We start from the raw sequence: 19648 nt of genomic DNA on the forward strand, positions 1-19648 counted from the left end.
GGTTACAAGTTGTCTATATTGGTGACATGTGTCCCTATTCTCGTAAAAGGCAAGAAACCTGTAATCAAGCCCATTATTCCAATTGTGATTTGAAACTTTGAGGGGGTATATCACAGTTGTTTCTTGTATTAAAGGAAACACAACAATCCTTTACCGAAGAGGGGTTTTCTCCAATTATTGTCATTTAATTATAAAATTATCTCGTGACGTAATGTTATATACATATACAAAATCTGACATTAACTACACACACTAATAACTAAGTGAAAATGAAGCCATTTTCACCAAAAATATAGTTAATCAATAGTTTTACATTCTAAACCTGTGTTAAAACTGAGTATATACAAAATATTTTGCAGTTTGAAAAACAATAAACCATATTCGGAAAGTTACCAATTGAACAGTAAACAAAAACAATGATTTCCATAAAATGTTTGAGTGGATAAGGTCCGTAACGAAGACAAAGGGAAACAACTTACGCTCAGATATACGTTTGAATTTCTATAGTATAGGTTTCCTAAGAGTTATTACAAAAATGATACAAAATCATTAAATTAAAATATAAGAGATGAATATATTAAAGATGAAAAATAATACAAAACGAGCAATGGCATAATATAACAGTAGAAGATTGTGTGTCATATACATAAGACAAAGTAATAATGGGAGAACAATGAGCTTGACCTACATACGTTCATTTCATTGCCTTGAGAAGGCATTTTGGAATGTGCAAATAATTGTTGATGTCTGAACATAAGCAGAGAGTTGTAGTTTGAATAGATAGGTAAGTTTTAAAATAATCTGGACAATTATATTCATAATTTTGTAAGTTAGTATCCGAGTGTTATATTTAATTCGCTGTTCACGAGTAAGCCAATTTTATTGAGAAAACATGTGGATCTTGCATCAAAGTTCGCGTCAAGTTAACGTAATTCTTTTCATTTAAGAATATATACATGCAAAAAATCACATAACATATTTCATAGAACACGGGGCTATAACTCTGTTATATAAATGTATATTGAAATATATTTTCAGTAGATGTCATTACTTCAACGTCAAAGTACAAAGTGTAAAAGTACTTCATTATTATTTTTACTTCAAATATGATTGGTTTCAATACCAGTTATCCTCAATTCAATATGACAATAAACTATACCATAATTCAAATGTCATTATTTTCTGGCTGTGAGGTCTGTGTGGTATTAAAATGATTTTGAGTACCATTTGACTCATTCCTGTCAGTATGATTAGAACTACCAGCAGACTGAACTTGTAGACCATCATAAATAGTCTGATCTCGTTCTGTGATGTTTATGCCATCGTAGGTATTTTCCACCGGTGAATTTGTAGATGAGGACTTCTTCCTGTAAGGAATTATAAAGATATAAATAGTGTAAGTTCTGAGTATCGAAGATGGATTAAACTTATTCGAGGTAACTCTAAGCCGAACTTTTGGGCTTGAACTAAACCAAAACTAAAATGAACTGCAGGAAAAATAATAAAACAAACCCCGATTTTCCAATTTGTAAAATATAATTAATGAACTCACCTTATAAAATATACAATCAAACCAACATTGATAATAACAGATATGATCAATACTGTACCCAACACTCCACCAACAATACCTGAATCTAAAAGAAATTGTAAAACTGTTATATTGTTATATAAATGTACATCTATCACGAGCCAAATGTCCTTAAACAGGCTTGAAGTAACTATACAGACGCTACATGCAGGAATATATCAAGGCACAATAAAATACAAAATTAGTATTACTTGTGCTCACCAAATTTTTGACTACTCCATAACATACAAGTATATTCCACAGTTTAAACTTTACAGAAGTCGATCTGTTGAGTCCCGTTTTTATCTATGGATGGACAAATTGGATGGATAAATTTAGGATTAGACTGTAATGTTCTTAAACTTACTGTCACTCAGTGGTCGTGGACATTTTGGCGGATCTGTCGTAGGACAGGTAAATACCGACTTATCTGAAATTGCAAAAAAATTAAAAATATTAATTCCATTCGATATTTGCATAGTTTTTATAGATGGAAGGTCAATGTCATTGGGTTTATATAGATTGACAATAATATGTTATATGTCCCACAAGTAAACATTGATTGAATTTCTCCCGCACAGAATTAAAGATCAAGTTTATGATCAATATTGTGAATCTATATGAGGTTTCAGTCTTAAAAGCAAAGAAGCAGGTTGGTACTAGAAAACTGCCTGCAATCGTAAACTCCAATTTTTTCACATATTTAGATTTATTTGAAAAAAAGTTTCAATAGATTCATTTCATACTGTTTCATGTTATGTTTTTGTTTCCAAGTTTTTGATAAAAAAAATCTCTGAATAAATAAACTATGTACTAACGATCCAAACCCAAACCCGAAATCCAAACAAAATATTGTCGAAACATTAGTAGCAGCTAATGAACTTCTAACTGTCGTTTCCAACCTGCTTTATGTACACTTAATAATGATAACTATCAGTTTAATATTAATCAGCGTGAGAAAGATATTGTAGACACGAAAAATTATTGAGGTTTATGTGGTGATGTAATTGACAAGAGAACTAAAACCGTCAAATTCAGATTCACAAATTGTCAAATCCCATCAATTCTAAATCAAAGAAAAGTAATTTAGAAGTGATAAAATTAAGATATAGCAATGGAAAATCTTCCCATAAAATATACACAACACAGAATAAAGTTATATTTACCTTTTGTAACACAATCATATTGTATTTTACTGTAAGCACTAGTAGTTCCACCACATTCTATACCTTGAACCTCACGAAATCCATTTATAGTACAATTTTCGAGTTTACTACAGTTTTCTTCTACTCGTTTATTATCTTCAGATGAAAATTGCGTAAAACAATCACCAGGTTCTTCTTTACAACATGTTGTATCAGTACAATCAGCTATACCCTTACTATTACATCCTGATCTATATCCATATGATGTATTTATTATCTGTATTACTAGAGGAATAGGACAAGATAGTCTGTGAGTTGTACATCTTGCACCAGGTGCTCCATAACATACTGTACTTGTATTAGTACTACCTGAAATACTTATATTATTATATAGAAAGTCTGACAATATACCAAAATGTACACAAAAGGTTTTTGTCGATAGTTATAGATGTTTATGTGTATCTTTTGCACATTTAACCTTCCAAAAGTTACTGTTATTTCAGAATAAATGACCCCACTATCATACAAATGGAATGGTATGACCGAGATGTTCTGAATCGCAGTACCCGGTAACGAGGAATTCAGACTGGTTTAAAGATACGCAATAAAAGTGCCCGATATACAAATGTTAAAACAGCTTGATAGAATCCTCTCTACTTACTTGTATCAGGAAAAATTGTCAAGATAATATACACAAAACTTGTCCTGAATCTCATTATACTAGTTATCACTAGTACATATTCATTTATTGTGTATTTATTATTTTATACTTTCTGGGCCGCCATCTTAGATAATCTAAAAATAAAAAAATGAAAGAGAACCTGTTAAAATATTTTGATTTTTAAATGTGTGGCTTCAGCATAGATCGAACTATTTCAATTTTAGTGATGATCAAATAATTTCAGGTGTCGATCATAATTCTGTAAGGGTTTTTTTTGTTAAATTTGAAATTTATTCTTAATAATTATGTAAATGTACAGCTATTCGTAAAACTACAATACGCAATATACCTACATACTATATATTCATATGCTAAGGGAATAGGAACATAACTTGAATTGAATAAGCTTAATACTAAGAGCATTATCACGACTTTTCATAAAATGTCAAAAGTCAGTTATTTAAATGCAAAACTTATTCAAACACAATCGACAAAGGAGAACAACGAGTATACTGTGTCAATCAGAGCGTTTATAGAGACACTATTCATAATTTATTTATGGTCTAAGTCTTAAGTGATTGTCACTTCTTCATACTTACAGGGTTACTTCCCTGTAAATATTGCTTTAACACCAATGCTATCGCAATCATTTAGTAGCAAAATTGGAATCTGACAAACCCAGTCTGCACATGACATCAGTCTAGCCTGTCTTGCCCTTGACACTAAATCCAATCAATATTGCGGACACGTACCGACAAAGGGCATAAACTTGTCCACTAGTACAGTGTTTTATGTCGTTACTACAAAATTGATTGTCGTATTATAAAGTGCGTCAAATTGAATTACAAGCTGGTTCATTTCCGGTCAATGACATAAACAAATCAAGGAGGAAAACTTAAGTACTTCACTAAGGATAGTTTTTAGTTTCGCTTAGTATGTAAAAATAAATAATTAGTAAGTATAACAGTTTATACATTTATATTTCTGTTATACATCCCAAATTCAGTTTTCCTATAAAAGATGTGTACCAATTTCTTATGGATGTGCCTGTGCTGTCTGGTGTGTTTTGTTCTTCAAACAGGTGAGTTTGATTTTTGTAGATTTTATTTCTATTGTTTTGTATTCAGACGAGATTAATCTTGGGGTGAATTTACGGCTGTTATCTGAGCAAAGTAAAAAGTATTTTTTTTAATTTTTTAGGAGAATTGGAATATCAGACTCAAAATAGGACTGCTAGTCTAAGAATGATAAAAATATATACTTTTGTAAGTTAACATTGAAAAGAAACAAATTTCTCTCCTAGAAATTAAAACCCTAAAATGTCACAAATTTTGGCTGAAAATTGTCCTCTGTGAAAACAAATTTTGAAGACATAACGTGTTTTCATCAACGCAAAGCCATTCTAAGACTATCAGTACTATTTTCAGGCTGATATACATATTCTCTTAAAATTATAACATAATAATTAAAATAATATTCGTGCATGAAAGATTCCAATCACACAATTTACATGAGAGCAATATTTAATATGTTAATTCAATGTGTTAATCCCAATTATTGTATGTTTCAGACGGAAGAATCGACAGCACAGCGTGCTATGGTGTATCTGGATTATCTTGTTCAACTCATGCATTATCTTGCGTCAGTCCTCTTGTCATACAAATAATGAACACAACCTACGGATTCAGGCCAAGCTGTTTTGATTTATCTGGGAAATCGCACTGCCAAGTGGACCAATGTTGTCGAGAGGAACCATATGATTGCTTTACTTTATTCTCGGAGAACGATAGCTTAAAGGTACAGGAGAAGTGTAATGGTCACCAGTCTTGTATAATTCAAGGAAGAAGACAGCTTGATGTAGTGTGTAGAGGACATGTGATAAGTGCCTATAGTAAAGTACAATATAACTGTGTTTTTAACGGTGAGATATATGTTTAAAACATGCCAATGTCATATGGAAATCTAAATGTAAATCATTTCTGAGATTGGGTGTGCATGTGCCCTGTTTGTAAATTTATCACAATTTGTAAGATACCTAAAAAGGATGAAATGTTGTCTTTCTTTTTCCAAAACTATGTGGTTAACGCAATGATCCTAGTTTCCAACACGATTAGATAGTTAGTACCCACGTTTTAAATTGTCATGCTTTTACCAGATTAGAAGATGAATTCATCTCGTATTGTCAAGTGCATATAAAATAGGCGTAGATTTTGAATTTTGCTATTGCAAAGTGTGTGAAAATAATAACAATATATCAATATATAATTTTAGTATCCAACAAATACAAATTCAATGATTATTTCAGATTCCAGTCCAACACTTTTTACAGATACACCTGATGTTCTGAATCCAACAAATATCAAGACGTCATTTGGTAAGACATGTGCTGTCATTTGCCTCAGCGTCCCTTCTTTTGATATATTCGGAGATACATTTTCAGAGAGTGAGATTACAGTCGTATTGAGTGACACCAAGTTCTATCACTACTGTTATTTTTTCAGACCCTGTAATGGTGGCGGTAATTAGTGTTATAACGGTATTAGTAATAATGATATTAGTTGCCATTTTTATATGCAAAATTCGGTGAGTTGTGTTTTTTTACGTTCTTTGGACCGTATATAGGGATAAAGTCACATATTTTGTGGTTCTTAAAGATTCACCAAGCTGATAGACTACGACTGTACAATCTGAAGATAAGCAACATATCCATTTATTTGTACGCAAATTGCTTAAATAGAGAAAATATCTTAAATATTAAATAAGCTATCAGGTAAGCAATTTCACGGAGTATTTATGGAATGTTCATAACCGTATTTGAATGACTAATATATTTGTCCTTGCAATTGATTTGTTTTCAAATGTGCGTTTAATAAGGATATGTTTGTTTCAGACATAAACAATCTAAGAGTCAAGAAGATAACAATACTGCATTGCCAAAACGTGAAAGCTACACCCCACATTATACGACAATTGATGATACTTCCGTTAGAGATCGTAACAGTATTAGTGAATATGAAGATGTTGAATTGGACGACCAGTATTCGACATCAACATTGGTAGACAACTTCGATAACAACAAAGACACACCTAGAATACGAATTTACAACAGTGACAAATACAGCTTTGTCACACCGGCAAATTATAACCATGTTCATTTGAGTAGCAATGATTTAACAGATAGAAACAATTATGACCATATCAATGACGTTCGGTTTCCTGTTGGCGAAGTGGATGATTACAATCATATTCTTGACCCTGATAAACAGGAAATGGCATTTGACGACAATTACAACCATATCTCAGCCCATGGGAAAAGATAATAGGGGCTATTGTTCTTTTCTTATGAATAAAATATCTTATTTAAATAATTCTTTTTCTCTATCATAATCCCCGAAATATAGCTTGTTTGGTTGCCGAGAAACAAACCAAGTAGCAAGTAAAATGGTATGAAGTTAAACAGCGACTCAGATCTCATAGGTCTGCGATATGTTCTGAAAATAACAGGATGATGTCACAAGGACAGGTTTGCCAATTTCACGGGTTGATTTGGGTCTTGAATACATGTAAATAATCAGAATTAGAAATGTATGAAAGTCACCTTATTCCTTCAAAAATATTCTGGACACAAATGGAATTGAAGGCTCAAAAGTTCGACTGTGAATGTACAATTGTTTCAACAGATGGCGAATCTGTCCCTTTAAACTTTGCTTTACCAATTGTAATGCTTGTAGGGATTAAAATCTGAAATCAACAATTAACTAATTTAACTACAGGACTTAATCTGTGACAGATTTAGAATAATCATCAAATTTGCTGATATCTAACATGGTTTATGACGAAACTGTACTATACACAAAGTGCTACAGTACTAGTAACCTAGAATAGAATGGTTTTACAGGTTATTAAAAACAGAACAACCAAAATATGTTTTTTCATCTACAAGAATGATATACGAAATGCACGATATAGGTATAAGTAAAAGCTTTCTCTAACATTCCTGGTTGGCAGGTTGAGAATTGCTGCTTGTTGGTAATATGCCAGAGAAATTGGAAAAAGAATTGCAAGGGTATTTTTTGTTGGGACTTGTTTGAAGGTTAGAAAAATGTTGATAAACAATTGGACAAGCATTTAATAAAAATCCGTAGAACCAAAACACTCCCGTTAATCAAAATCTCGTCCAAAGTATGGCAAAATCGAGAGAAACAGTAGTAGTAGACTCCTCCAAAGAGAGTACCATCAAGTGTTTCTAAAAGAGTCGGCATGGTCTGCTTTGCCCGGGACACCCGCCACTACTATACAGGTCAACCTCATAAGTTGTTTTTCTTTTTAATTGTGAAATTTTGTGTGATATTTTATGATTTATTGAATAATATAATTATAAAAAAAAACTCCATGAGATACAATCAGACCAATTTATACCTGACCGAACAAATCAGCGAATAATTATTGCTCAGAAAAACTCAGAAATATATTAAGAAACAAATCACTTATGCATTGAAATTTTGAGAATAAAAAACGGTTCAATATGATTGTTCTATTTAAAAACTCTATGGTCAAACGCGAACAACGTATGACAATATTTTATATTGAAGGCTAAACCACTCAATATTTTTAGGCAAAGGTACTACATAATTCACTATTGGTTTTCCATGCTGTAGTAAATTATTGAGGCAAATGACTTGTAAAAAAACATTATGCTATACTACCTTACCATTACCATTGTCTGTAATCTGTTAGGAAATATACATGTATTTTACATATATCATCCGCTCAGATAGAAGGATAGTGTCTAATGAGTATAACATCCATGAACATGCCATTATCAAAATAATGTTAGTATGTTAGATGATCGCATTGGTAACCTAGCTTTAAGATGAAGTACAACGAAATATTAGAAACGTTAGGCGAATTTGGGTGGTATCAGAAAAGGATATACTTTTTAACATGTTTACCGCCACTAACGTGTGGATCGCAGGCATTGATGGCAATATTTATTTTGGCGATTCCTGCTCATCGGTAAGCTTACTCAATTATTTGTTGCTTAATGTGAAATTTGTTTTAGAGTGGACTATTTATATTTTAATAAAATAATAAAATCTCTATACCTGCCTGGTCTTTGAAGATAATGTAAACATTGTATCATGTTTTTCGTTTAAAACTCGCCACACACAACAACAACATTAGCCAAAAAGTGCTTTGAAAAGATCTTTCTAAATAGTTCGTAATGAAGTCGGTTTCTGAATCTGTCGTTTAACAATGAACACATATTAGGACATTCCCTGTGTGTCACAGTCAGGTCATACACAATACAAATAATTCCTTACATCTGCGCTGGCATACATTTTCAATCTGGAACTGCACTTTTCCAGATGTCAACTACCCAGTGAATTTTTAGATACCCACTACTACCCTACCAATAATGTAACACAATACTATGTCAATTCTACAATACCAGTTGATGATGGGCAGTGGGCTGAATGTGAGCAGTATGATGTCGGTAACTTATCTACGTTTAACGGAATGGATGTAGTTAATGGAAATATTTCCAGGTTGAAATGCAATGACTGGGTTTATGATACTACTAGATATCACAGTACTTTTGTTACAGAGGTAAGGTTTGTCCGGTTTCTTACTGAAAACAATGCTCTTTATCTAAGGCCGGGCATTCAATAATACTGCATTATCATGTTTATCTCAGATGTAGTAAACCAGAAAAAGCAAATCACCCCGTCACCCCTTTCTAGTTCAATTAATCTTATGATGAAATACAACAGGAAATACAACAGTGAAACCAAAAGGAACTTTGCAATACTTCATTTTCAGCCAAAGGTAAATCGTACCAAAAGAACGGGAATGAAAGGAGGGGAGGGGGGGCTACCGCAACGTAAGTTACATGTCTTTGTATACATGTTTTTTCAGCATAACCTGATTTGTGATAAAGCTATGTACAGATCTCATGCTAATATGTTATTTATGTTTGGTAAAATGGTGGGATCGTTAGTTTTTGGAATACTAGCTGATATGTAAGTATGCATCTCAATTCCCAAGTACCAGTATAAAGGGGAATGTTCCAGCAGTAACTACATTTTCATGTGTTATCTCCCTTTTCATGATCTGATTGAACTTTTGTTCATTTCAAGGCTGGTATAAACCACTAACATTAAATGTCTTTGATTGAATTTGATGTCTTTGATGACTGTCAACAGCGAGGAATTGTAGACGTTCAATTTTTGTCTGGCTTAGATGAAACTTGGTATAAATATTCGGAATGACATGAACATAGTATTGAACATATTTCAATGAACGGTATTATCCACAAAAGTCAGCTTATTAACGCAATCGACGCAATTCGACGCCTTTCCTTCGACTGTGCAAGGGTTATTCTTCTTGAATTAGTCAATGTAAGTCAAATCAGCTATTATTTGTTAAACCAATGGAATTTAACTACAATAAGCTTTTGTAGATTGTAAAGATCGAGGGAGTTTACAGTTAGCAGAATAAGAAGCTAGAGTTGTCATCTGATTTGTGTAAATTAATGATATCTCAGACCAATTTTCGGCAATAAAAAGCAATAATATTTCTCATTAACTGTCGTGAACGTATGCTACCTTGTCCTTTCATTCGATGTATAATTTCAACTATAAAATATTTAATGCTTTCAGAATTGGGCGGAAAAAAGCCTTCATCATTGCTCTTCTACTAGATATACTTTGTACAATGGGGAATGCTTTCTCGCCTAATGTAGCAGTTTTTTTCATCCTCCAAGTTGGGATAGGCGCTTTTAACACGGCAGTTTTTATGTCTGCATTCGTCTTAGGTAAGCTTTCATTTTGGTTTAGTACGATGGGGTGGCGAGGACTAGTCAATCTATGGTATGGTATAGCGGTGCACGTTATTGCCTATTTTCTGTTATAACGGATTTTGTACTCACGGCATATCGACCAGCTCAACCACTTGCTCCCTCTTACAGGTCCACTAATTCCAACTTTAGAGAGAACACCTCCAAGTAACAATTCACATTGGTGAGTCCGCGATGCATGCATCAATTATCTAAAATTGTTGGAAATCGGAGAGAGATAGAGCTTCATTTATATTGAATAATTTCCAGTCGTCTGAATTCCCAAAGACTTGGAATAATAAAAGTGAGCAAATAATATTCACATAGAACAATCAGCAATTCTTTTGTTTTCATTTCAGGATTAGAACTTGTCGGTAAAAGTAAGCGAGTGTTTGCTGGAATAGTCATAGACTTCTTCTGGGTTGGTGGATTATTTATACTACTGATTTTGGCCTATTTATTTAGAAGTTGGGATGATCTTGTGATAGCTGCAGCACTACCAATAGTGCCTTTGATTATTACATTCTGGTACGTTGACATCACAGACCTGTTAAAAGTTATTTTTTAGACCAATCATACCAAAAACATAGAGAGATGTGGGCGTATAAAAAGTCGTCTTTTCTTCAGACACTGACATACAGAAACATTAAAATAAATCCCTAAGTTTAGGTTTCTTGAATGAGTTGTTCGATTTTTGTACATTTCTAGTACATCTGAAGACTATTTCATATATACAAGACCCAAATCAATCCCCGATAATGGCGCATGTGTCCCTTTAATACTTAAAAGACCAAATACAGGGAATTCTTTTCTAGACAATTTGTGTCTAAAGTATATAAAATGGTGAACATATGAGACGGGTATTATTCGATATTATTAGGGACGATTCTTTAACGTTTCAAGAGATATGTATATGTCACTATTTGAGACTTATTACAAGATTGTCAATTTACATAAAAAATAATAAAGTTTTAGTTACATTGAATAAGAATGACGCTTCGTTGAACGGACGCGAACGATATCTAATACTCTAACTAGAAAATTTGTATTTTGAAATTTTTGATATTAGATGACCGTAATATAATAATAATAAAATCTTTATTGAAATCCAGTTACCAGAGGTAATCTACTAACTACTACAAATAACATCTATACAGATAGAAACATACAAATTAGTATCATGAATCTTAATATGAAAAATAATATCAAATGGACCTTAACTTGCAGATACCAGCATAATATAATAATCTGATCTACTCTATAACTACAATTAATATGTAAATACAGGCAGAAATAGCATGAATATGTATATTACCAAATTATAAAAGCGATAAAAGTATGAATATAATGATGAAAATGAAAAGTGAAATAAAAAAATTAATCCTAACTATCACCAGTTCCATCTTTAGTCCAAACGACATAATTCAACAGAAAATTTAAGAGTTTGGGGTAACGAATTCCAAAGTGAACTTGCCCTATATCGTTCTTTTCAATGCTTCGAGACGGCATTTTGGAATGAACAAAGAAATGTTTATTTCTGACGTAGTAGTAGTTGAAATTGGAGATTATAAACATAAGAAATCAAAAATAATCTGGATATTTTCCAATTATAATTTTATAAGTCAGTATCCTTGTGTTATTTTTAATTCGTTGTTTAAGAGTAAGCCAATTTAATTGAGAAAACAAGTCTTACGATCAAAGTCCGATTCAAGGATACTTCGCACTGCTCGTTTTGAAGTTTATTTTGGAATGCAGTAATCGAGAATGGACAAAATGTATGCTTTGTAAAATAAGATGCGTTGATTTAAATCTGGATTGATTTTATTTTATTTAAAAGATAAATTTTAGAAGATATTATGGAGGAGATTTTATTTATATGTTACGCCCAGCAATAACGGTTCTAACAGCCGTCGGTGGTCAATCATGTCGAAAGCAGAAGTAATATGAAAAGAAAAATAGTAGTTTATTACACACATATCCTTTTGCTCTTCCTCCGGGTTACGATACCCATTCGTTCAGATCTTCATAATGTAATATGTTAATATTTATATATTTTAATAATTATTTTGCAAACCCTATATACACCTGTGGGTGTACAGATTTACATCTTAATGTTATATCTTCTCTTATTAAGACAAACTGTTTACCTTGCTTAAGACTCTGAAATCAATTTTTCTCGTTTCATATCCAGGTTCATCCCAGAATCAACCAGGTGGTTGGTATCAAAAGGTCGTACAAAAGAAGCTGAGAAGATTTTGCGTAAAGTTGCTGAAGTGAACAAAGTAGAACTTCCCGATGAATTATTCGATAAAGATTGCTTGGAGAAAGAAACTCAAGTTAATATTTGGGAAATGTTTTCATCACCCCTCTTAGTTATCAGATCTTTGATTTTATTCTTCAATTGGTAAGATAATTATCACAACTTCATTATCCACTCGATTTGAATCTTGAGGTGGTTAATCCTTTGAACATACTGCACCAAAAGAAATGATACACAGCAGAATAACGTACTGACTTTGGATTTATGAACGAAGGAAGTATGCGATTTTTTGTACATTTCTATTACTTCAGAAGACAATTTACATATATTGAAGACTCAAAATCAATCCCCGAAAATGACCATTTAAAACGAAGCTGCTTTATTGGCGTGTTGCAATGAAGTGCAATGAACAGAAAGCTTTATTTCGTGACATTGCATGATCCAGGATAGAATATCGCCTCATTTCGTATCTTGTATACACTTACTGCATGATGCTTCACACATCTGAGTGTTCAAAGTCTGTACCAAATGCGGATTTATGTTATAATTTACTTTTTCAGGGCAGTAATATCTATGGTATATTATGGATTAACTTTAAATATATCTAATCTCAGCGGGAATATTTATATCAATTTTACTATATCAAATATTGTAGAATTTCTAGGGTATTGCTCTGTATTATTATTTGCTGGGAGAATTGGTAGAAAATCGATATTATGTAGTGGTATGGTTGTTGGGGGAGCAGCCTGTGTACTCTCAATATTTCCAGCACTGTATGGAAATTCGTGTATGTTACCCTACTTCTTTGTCTTAACCATGTAAAAATATTTAAAAAAAAAAATACTTTTATGGTTGTAACCTTTGATTTGTCTAATTTAAAAATAAGTATGACCATAAGAGCGTGTGAATCCATGGCAGGATATTTCAGATACCACCTTACAACACCATTCTCTCTTTCAGCACATTATTGGATTACCAATGGTTTATCAATGATCGGAAAACTTGGTGTATCAGCATGTTTTGGAATGATATTTATTTTTAGTGCTGAATTATTTCCAACTGTATTAAGAAATTCAGGTGTTGGTCTTTGTTCAGTCATTGCAAGATTCGGCTCGATGATTGCACCTTATATATCAGACTTAGTAGGTGGCTATTTTTAATTATTTTACCATGAATACTACATGCTAATGATTGTACAAAAATAAATTCAAGATATTTATAACAATTGTTTTGAGAAAACATGGCAAAGTGTGGTCTTCTTTATTCTTCATCAATTTAAATGATGATTTGACTGCCTTAGTACGGTAATAACGAAACTGATAAATGCCATCTATTTTTCAATCTGCAAATTACCTTATCTGCAGTAATCTTGAAACTGCTGACAAAAAAGTACTAACTAGAACTGTAAATAGTCCGAGTGTAGCACAAACCGTTATATAATGGCAATGCTATCATATCATTTTCTTAACTGTTTCCAGGGAAAGTTATTTAAAGGTGAACTAGAACTTGCCTTACCTTTAATAGTATTTGGAATATGTTCTGTTGTTGCTGGTCTCCTTGCCTTACTGTTACCAGAAACAATGAATAGAAACTTACCTGACACAATTGAAGAAGCCAAGGCATTTGGAAGGTACGCATTTGATACATTTTCTTTAAGCAGACCTAAATCTGTAAGGTTCTGGAACGTTGCCTTCAAAGGGGAGTGTCTGTCATCCTCATAAATACGATAATAATTGTGACTCGATCCATTCTCCTTCAACACTATACATGTATGCTTTGTATCAAATTTCGTATTTTTGGATAGAATGTAAGTAAATAGATCATAATACTGTTCTTTTTATTCTAGAGTACCAGTTAAACTACTTTCAGGACATAAAATATGTGACTCAAGAAAGAAAGACGAAACAGTAACTGATGAGTGATCATCATCATCATCTCAAATTGTAATGGAAATAAAATGCAATCTTTCTGATCCAATATCGTTACTGATATTAATCCTTCTTTTAATTTATTTTTATTCGCCCTCATGAAATGGGGGCGTATATTGCCTTCACCCATGTCGGTCCGTCCGTCCACAATTGCTTGTAAACACTCTAGAAGGCACAATTCTTGATGGATTCTTGATTCTTGGTGTGAGTGTTTGTAATCACCCAAGGATAAACCCTATCGAAATTCAGAAAAATTGAAAAATACTTAGTATGAGTTATTGGCCTTGTTCTTGACGGATTTTGGCGAAACTTGGTGTGAGTGTTGGAAATCACCCAAGGATGAACATTTTGAAAATCAGAAGAATCGAAAAAAATTGAGTATGAGTTATTGCCCTAGTTCAATTTTTAGCTCGTAAAAACTCTAGAAGGCATGATTCTTGTCCGATTTTGACAAAACTTGGTTTTATTATTCAGTACCGCACTGAAGATTGAATATTTGTCTAGAGTTTTCACGAGCTAAAGATTGAACACGTTTTCAAGAACTAGGGCAATAACTCATACTCAATATTATTCAGTATCGCCCTAAAGAGTTCAAAAGAAGTGTAGGTTGAATATTTCATACTGGTGATTGTTACTGTACTGCTAAATATTTTTATTCAAAATCAAAGCTGCCAGTGGGCGTATATTACCTTGCCTGGCAAGCTATCTTAACATAAAATGTTGTAATATTTGAGATAGGCAGTATTGATAATTAAACTCCCTACAAGCAAAACCAAAATCTCGTCCAAAGTATGGCAAAATCGAGAGTAAAAGTAGAATAGTAGTGGACTCCTCCAAAGAGAAGTGCCATCAGGAGTTTCGAAAAAGATAAGCATGGTCGGCTTGCCAATACTATTGATAATTCACTGTAAAAAAAAACTCTGTGACTGCTGATCTTTTCTTAAAGGTGTACTTGCTGACAACACTACTTGTTGCATTGATTCTGCAAAAACATCCTGTTTTACCAGCATTAGCCAATTATTGCATTTTTTGAGTGCAATGAAGTCTGTCTTTTAATTATAATGTGTGCTTATAGTATATAACATGTAAGACTCTTTTATGAGCGATTTGTATTTTATTATCCTTATCAATTATGAATTCAGGTGAATAAACGAATCAGTCGTTCGTAAAGATCCATTGATAATTCAAATTATAATGTGCTTTGGATTTCTTTAGTATGATACAACTCGTACTATAGTCATACAGATGTGTTCAGTTTTGAGATACTTATATAGCTATACACTAGCCATATACATTCAAAACTAAATGTAAATAAGAACAGTGCAAACGTTACTACAATTTGGTTCAAGATATTTGAAAAGTGTTAAAATGAAGTATAACGAAATATTGCTGAAATTGGGTGATTTAGGGTTGTATCAGAAACGGTTATATTTTTTAACTTGTTTGCCTGCACTGGTTATCGGATTGCAAGCTATGCTGACAATCTTTATATTAGCCATTCCATCTCATCGGTGAGTTTTATTTGTCTATGCTTTCGTGAAATTCTACTGAAAAAAAGCACGACATGAATGTTTTCATCTGCAAAGTGCAAAGTTTAAATTAACTAAATTCAACCACCTATTTTAGTGAAATTTGAAAATGCAAACTAATTTCGGATTGTGCAGGTAAGTTCAGATCGGAACATTTCCCACATGCAGATAATCTTCCTTGGTATGAACATGAACGTATCGTTTGACAATTTTCATTACGTCGTGTGTAACAAAATATGAATAATGTTCAAATGAAGAAAAGTACATGTACTCTTTAAATTTATGATGCAGTTTTAGTCCAAGAAAGGACAGATGATTTCTCTACTACTTCAACAATTGATCATGCTTAGAGGCAATTGTCTTAGTCCCCCACTGTAACAAGACATCGATATTTCTTTCCAATGTATACCTTTCCAATGATCTCACTAATTTATGATATCAAATTTGAAATATTATTGATCTACATGCATACATCGGATGGATTTTCCTGATGTCCAAGACATAATAAATGTTTGGTTATCTGGGGTAAAAAATAAATTATTTATGGTGTGAAAAATTAATGGTTAATGATTTCACAATCACGTGACGACTAACAAATAGCGATATGTTTTTGAACCAGAAAATTTACTTCATATGATATAACTATAAAGTCGTGGTATAATATTGGGGAATTAGACTTTCAAAAAATATGTTTCCAGATGTCAACTACCCAGTGAATTTTTAGATACCCACTACTACCCTACCAATAATGTAACACAATTCTATGTCAATTCTACAATACCAGTTGATGATGGACAGTGGGCTGAATGTGAGCAGTATGATGTCGGTAACTTATCTACGTTTAAAAGAATGGATGTAGTTAATGGAAATATTTCCAGGTTGAAATGCAATGACTGGGTTTATGATACTTCTACCTATCACAATACATTTGTTTCCGAGGTAAAGTATTAATTGCAGAGGACATGCGAATTATACTGGACATACTAACCACATGGCATGTGGGATGGATCTGAGATTTTGTGAACTCACCTACTCCAATGCTTAGTTACAATTTAAATAGTTTCGCTGCAAAAAAATTTTTTAAAGGAACGAATTTTTAAGTCGCTATGCAACCCAATATTAAAAGGGTATTATGATGTGATATCAGGAAAATAAAAACCATTAGTGTTAATGGGGTAACTTATTTCCACGATTCAAGTTTTCAAGACGCAAAGTTTTTTATTATTATATATACATGTAATTAATGTAACATTGTTCTATAATACTTGACTTTATATGTATTTTTAAGTTTAACCTAGTGTGTGATGACACCATATACAGATCTCATGCTAATATGTTATTTATGTTTGGAAAAATGTTAGGATCGCTAGTTTTTGGAATAATAGCCGATAGGTAAGTATATGTCTAATAAACAATAGATATACTTTAAGCTGAAATGGTATTTTTTTTCTCGTAATAAGACCTGTAAAAAGATTTGATTTTGCAGAGCAATCCGTCTTGCTTGCGATATCCACTTATATAATGTCATTTTCATCTCCTCTTGGCTCAAAATAATTAAAGGTTATGCGTTGTAACATTCATTTTCAAATGATTGTTTATGTGCTTAGTATAATAATGCGTTTCGAATTAATCTCTTTAAAACCTGGTTTACAGTGTTTAACTGTTACTGCGACACCAGCAATGTTGTTACATTCTTATATTATTCCAAAATCAGTTCACATTCTAATGTTGTAGGCCAGAAAATCGTTAGCATAACTTTGTCTTTATATGTTCAGATTTGGACGGAAAAAATCCTTCATCATCTCCGTTTTAATAGACTTGTTTTGTTCCATGGCGATTGCATTCTCACCTAGCGTGTGGGTATTTTTCATACTACGGATGTTAGTTGGAGCTGCTAGTTCTGGTCTCTTCATATCTTACATTCATCATAGGTAAAGACAATATACATTCTGTTTTTTGTTGTTTTTTTGCTTTGGACGGGATTTGTTGTTAACGAAAATGTTTTGCTTTTTAATACATATATTTCTTTATATACACTACCATAGGCAATCGTACTTGAAGTTAAACTATTGACTCGAGGTTGCACATGATTTTCAACTGAAGTATTTGTTTTATAGTCATTTCATATGTTATAAAGTCTCGATACAACAGTATTGTATTGTCTTCAAGATGAAGCATCGTTACTGTCATTTAGATAACAAAATATATCATTCGCAAACAACTGTGCCATATGCCTTATATTGAATGTGTTAGTAATCTTTTTTTATGCTACAGAAACCATGATCTCTCTGAGTTACCGAGTGGGCAGAGTGTTCAAGAATACTGGAACTGTGACAACGTATTTATTAGACCGGAGGCAAAAATTTAATAAAATATTGACTACTAATTGGTACGCGTCGCTATTTTCTCTCCCCTAAAATATTCAGTCTTATCTTTTTATACTTCAGGACTAGAACTCGTTGGTAAAAGTAAGCGAGCATTTGCTGGAATAGTTATCGAATTTTTCTGGGTTGGTGGATCATTTACACTGTTGGTTTTGGCATACTTATCTAGAAGCTGGGATGATCTTCTGATAGCTACTGCACTTCCAGTACTGCCTTTTGTTATTACATTCTGGTAATTAATAAATATGTATATTTTGTTCAATCTGTATATTGTTCAGGGTAAAATTCATGGTGCAATATGAATAACCCATGATTTCGACAGTCATATTTTGAACAACATCATATGAACACCAAACAATTATTTGTTACCTGAAACGATTTTTGGTGAAAAAATTCATAAGTAAGGTTGGTTGTCAATGTATTTGAATTTTATTTGCTTTTTTGAATAAATTGTTGTGGTTTGATTTAAACGGACACGCTACGCTTTTCCCAGTTTCATCTCTATAACTTTCTTGGTAAAAATCAAGGTTTATCCCAGCATCAACCAGGTGGTTGGTATCAAAAGGTCGTACAAAAGAAGCTGAGAAGATTTTACGTAAAGCTGCTAAAGTGAATAAAGTAGAACTTCCCGATGAATTATTCGATAAAGATTGCTTGGAGAAAGAACCACGAGTAAAAATTTGGGAAATGTTTACATCACCCGTCTTAGTTATCAGATCTTTGATTTTATTCTTTAATTGGTAAGATAATATTTCAGTATTTATTAGCTAGTTAATTATTTCTGGTATTTTCTTATGAAAATCTACGTACATGTATATATATATACATCGATATTTCTTTCCAATGTATACCTTTCCAATGATCTCACTAATTTATGATATCAAATTTGAAATATTATTGATCTACATGCATACATCGGATGGATTTTCCTGATGTCCAAGACATAATAAATGTTTGGTTATCTGGGGTAAAAAATAAATTATTTATGGTGTGAAAAATTAATGGATGTATATATATATATATAATACTGGTTGAATAGTCGTGAAAATCGTCACCTTCTCTTTGAGACAAGACACAAATGTTTATCGAGACTCCAAAGTGATCTCTATTTCCTTGGCCAATTATTTCAGCTAAACATATCACTGAATTTTTACAAAATAGAATGTTTAAACATAAACTTACGATGACAACCTAAATTTACAGCTGTTGAAAAAAACTCACTCATGCGGAAATTACTATTGAGGGGTTAATTATCATTACATGCACGAGGGAAAAATAATAACCGATTGGGAAATTGGTATTGTGTCACTTCTGTCGGAACATTTAATGCATT

General features: G+C 32.5%; 4 protein-coding genes across 4 annotated transcripts in view; 3 read left to right on the top strand and 1 right to left on the bottom strand.

Annotated features, from left to right (window-relative positions):
- Window positions 1-1165: 1165 nt before the first annotated feature.
- Window positions 1166-3431, bottom strand: LOTGIDRAFT_155309 (hypothetical protein; the record flags this gene model as incomplete). The annotated part of the gene is made up of 5 exons (XM_009066878.1): window positions 1166-1367; window positions 1553-1631; window positions 1938-2000; window positions 2737-3084; window positions 3377-3431. 5 exons carry the CDS (start codon window positions 3429-3431, stop codon window positions 1166-1168), a joined length of 747 nt encoding a protein of 248 aa, XP_009065126.1.
- A 912-nt stretch (window positions 3432-4343) lies between these two features.
- Window positions 4344-6738, top strand: LOTGIDRAFT_229548 (hypothetical protein). The gene is made up of 5 exons (XM_009066879.1): window positions 4344-4457; window positions 4947-5297; window positions 5682-5750; window positions 5878-5959; window positions 6267-6738. The coding sequence occupies exons 1-5, from the start codon at window positions 4397-4399 to the stop codon at window positions 6694-6696; spliced, it is 993 nt and encodes a 330-aa protein (XP_009065127.1). The 5' UTR covers window positions 4344-4396; the 3' UTR covers window positions 6697-6738.
- Window positions 6739-8249: 1511 nt separating this feature from the next.
- On the top strand, window positions 8250-14396 carry LOTGIDRAFT_155311 (hypothetical protein; the record flags this gene model as incomplete). Its single annotated transcript, XM_009066880.1, has 10 exons — window positions 8250-8392; window positions 8746-8986; window positions 9296-9399; window positions 10039-10193; window positions 10574-10742; window positions 12406-12618; window positions 13035-13261; window positions 13435-13616; window positions 13953-14104; window positions 14321-14396. 10 exons carry the CDS (start codon window positions 8250-8252, stop codon window positions 14394-14396), a joined length of 1662 nt encoding a protein of 553 aa, XP_009065128.1.
- Window positions 14397-15770: 1374 nt separating this feature from the next.
- The window catches only part of LOTGIDRAFT_108318 (hypothetical protein), a gene marked incomplete at both ends in the record, with an annotated part of 7473 nt that continues 3595 nt past the window's right edge, over window positions 15771-19648 (top strand). Inside the window, 6 exons of the mRNA XM_009066881.1 lie at window positions 15771-15913; window positions 16630-16870; window positions 17220-17323; window positions 17707-17834; window positions 18358-18547; window positions 18843-19023. Of these exons, the coding sequence (XP_009065129.1) occupies window positions 15771-15913; window positions 16630-16870; window positions 17220-17323; window positions 17707-17834; window positions 18358-18547; window positions 18843-19023 (987 nt within the window). The remainder of the gene's footprint in view (window positions 15914-16629; window positions 16871-17219; window positions 17324-17706; window positions 17835-18357; window positions 18548-18842; window positions 19024-19648) is intronic.

The sequence above is a fragment of the Lottia gigantea genome (genome assembly GCF_000327385.1).
Source record: "Lottia gigantea unplaced genomic scaffold LOTGIsca_8, whole genome shotgun sequence".
Classification (NCBI taxonomy): domain Eukaryota; kingdom Metazoa; phylum Mollusca; class Gastropoda; family Lottiidae; genus Lottia; species Lottia gigantea.

Bases quoted from the DNA above. Each gene is read 5' to 3' on its own strand.
- LOTGIDRAFT_229548 (XM_009066879.1), top strand. From the start codon at position 4,397: ATGTGTACCAATTTCTTATGGATGTGCCTGTGCTGTCTGGTGTGTTTT. The intron at 4,458-4,946 runs GTGAGTTTGATT...TGTATGTTTCAG, and splicing joins GTGTTTTGTTCTTCAAACAG to ACGGAAGAATCGACAGCACA. The intron at 5,751-5,877 runs GTAAGACATGTG...TTATTTTTTCAG, and splicing joins AAATATCAAGACGTCATTTG to ACCCTGTAATGGTGGCGGTA.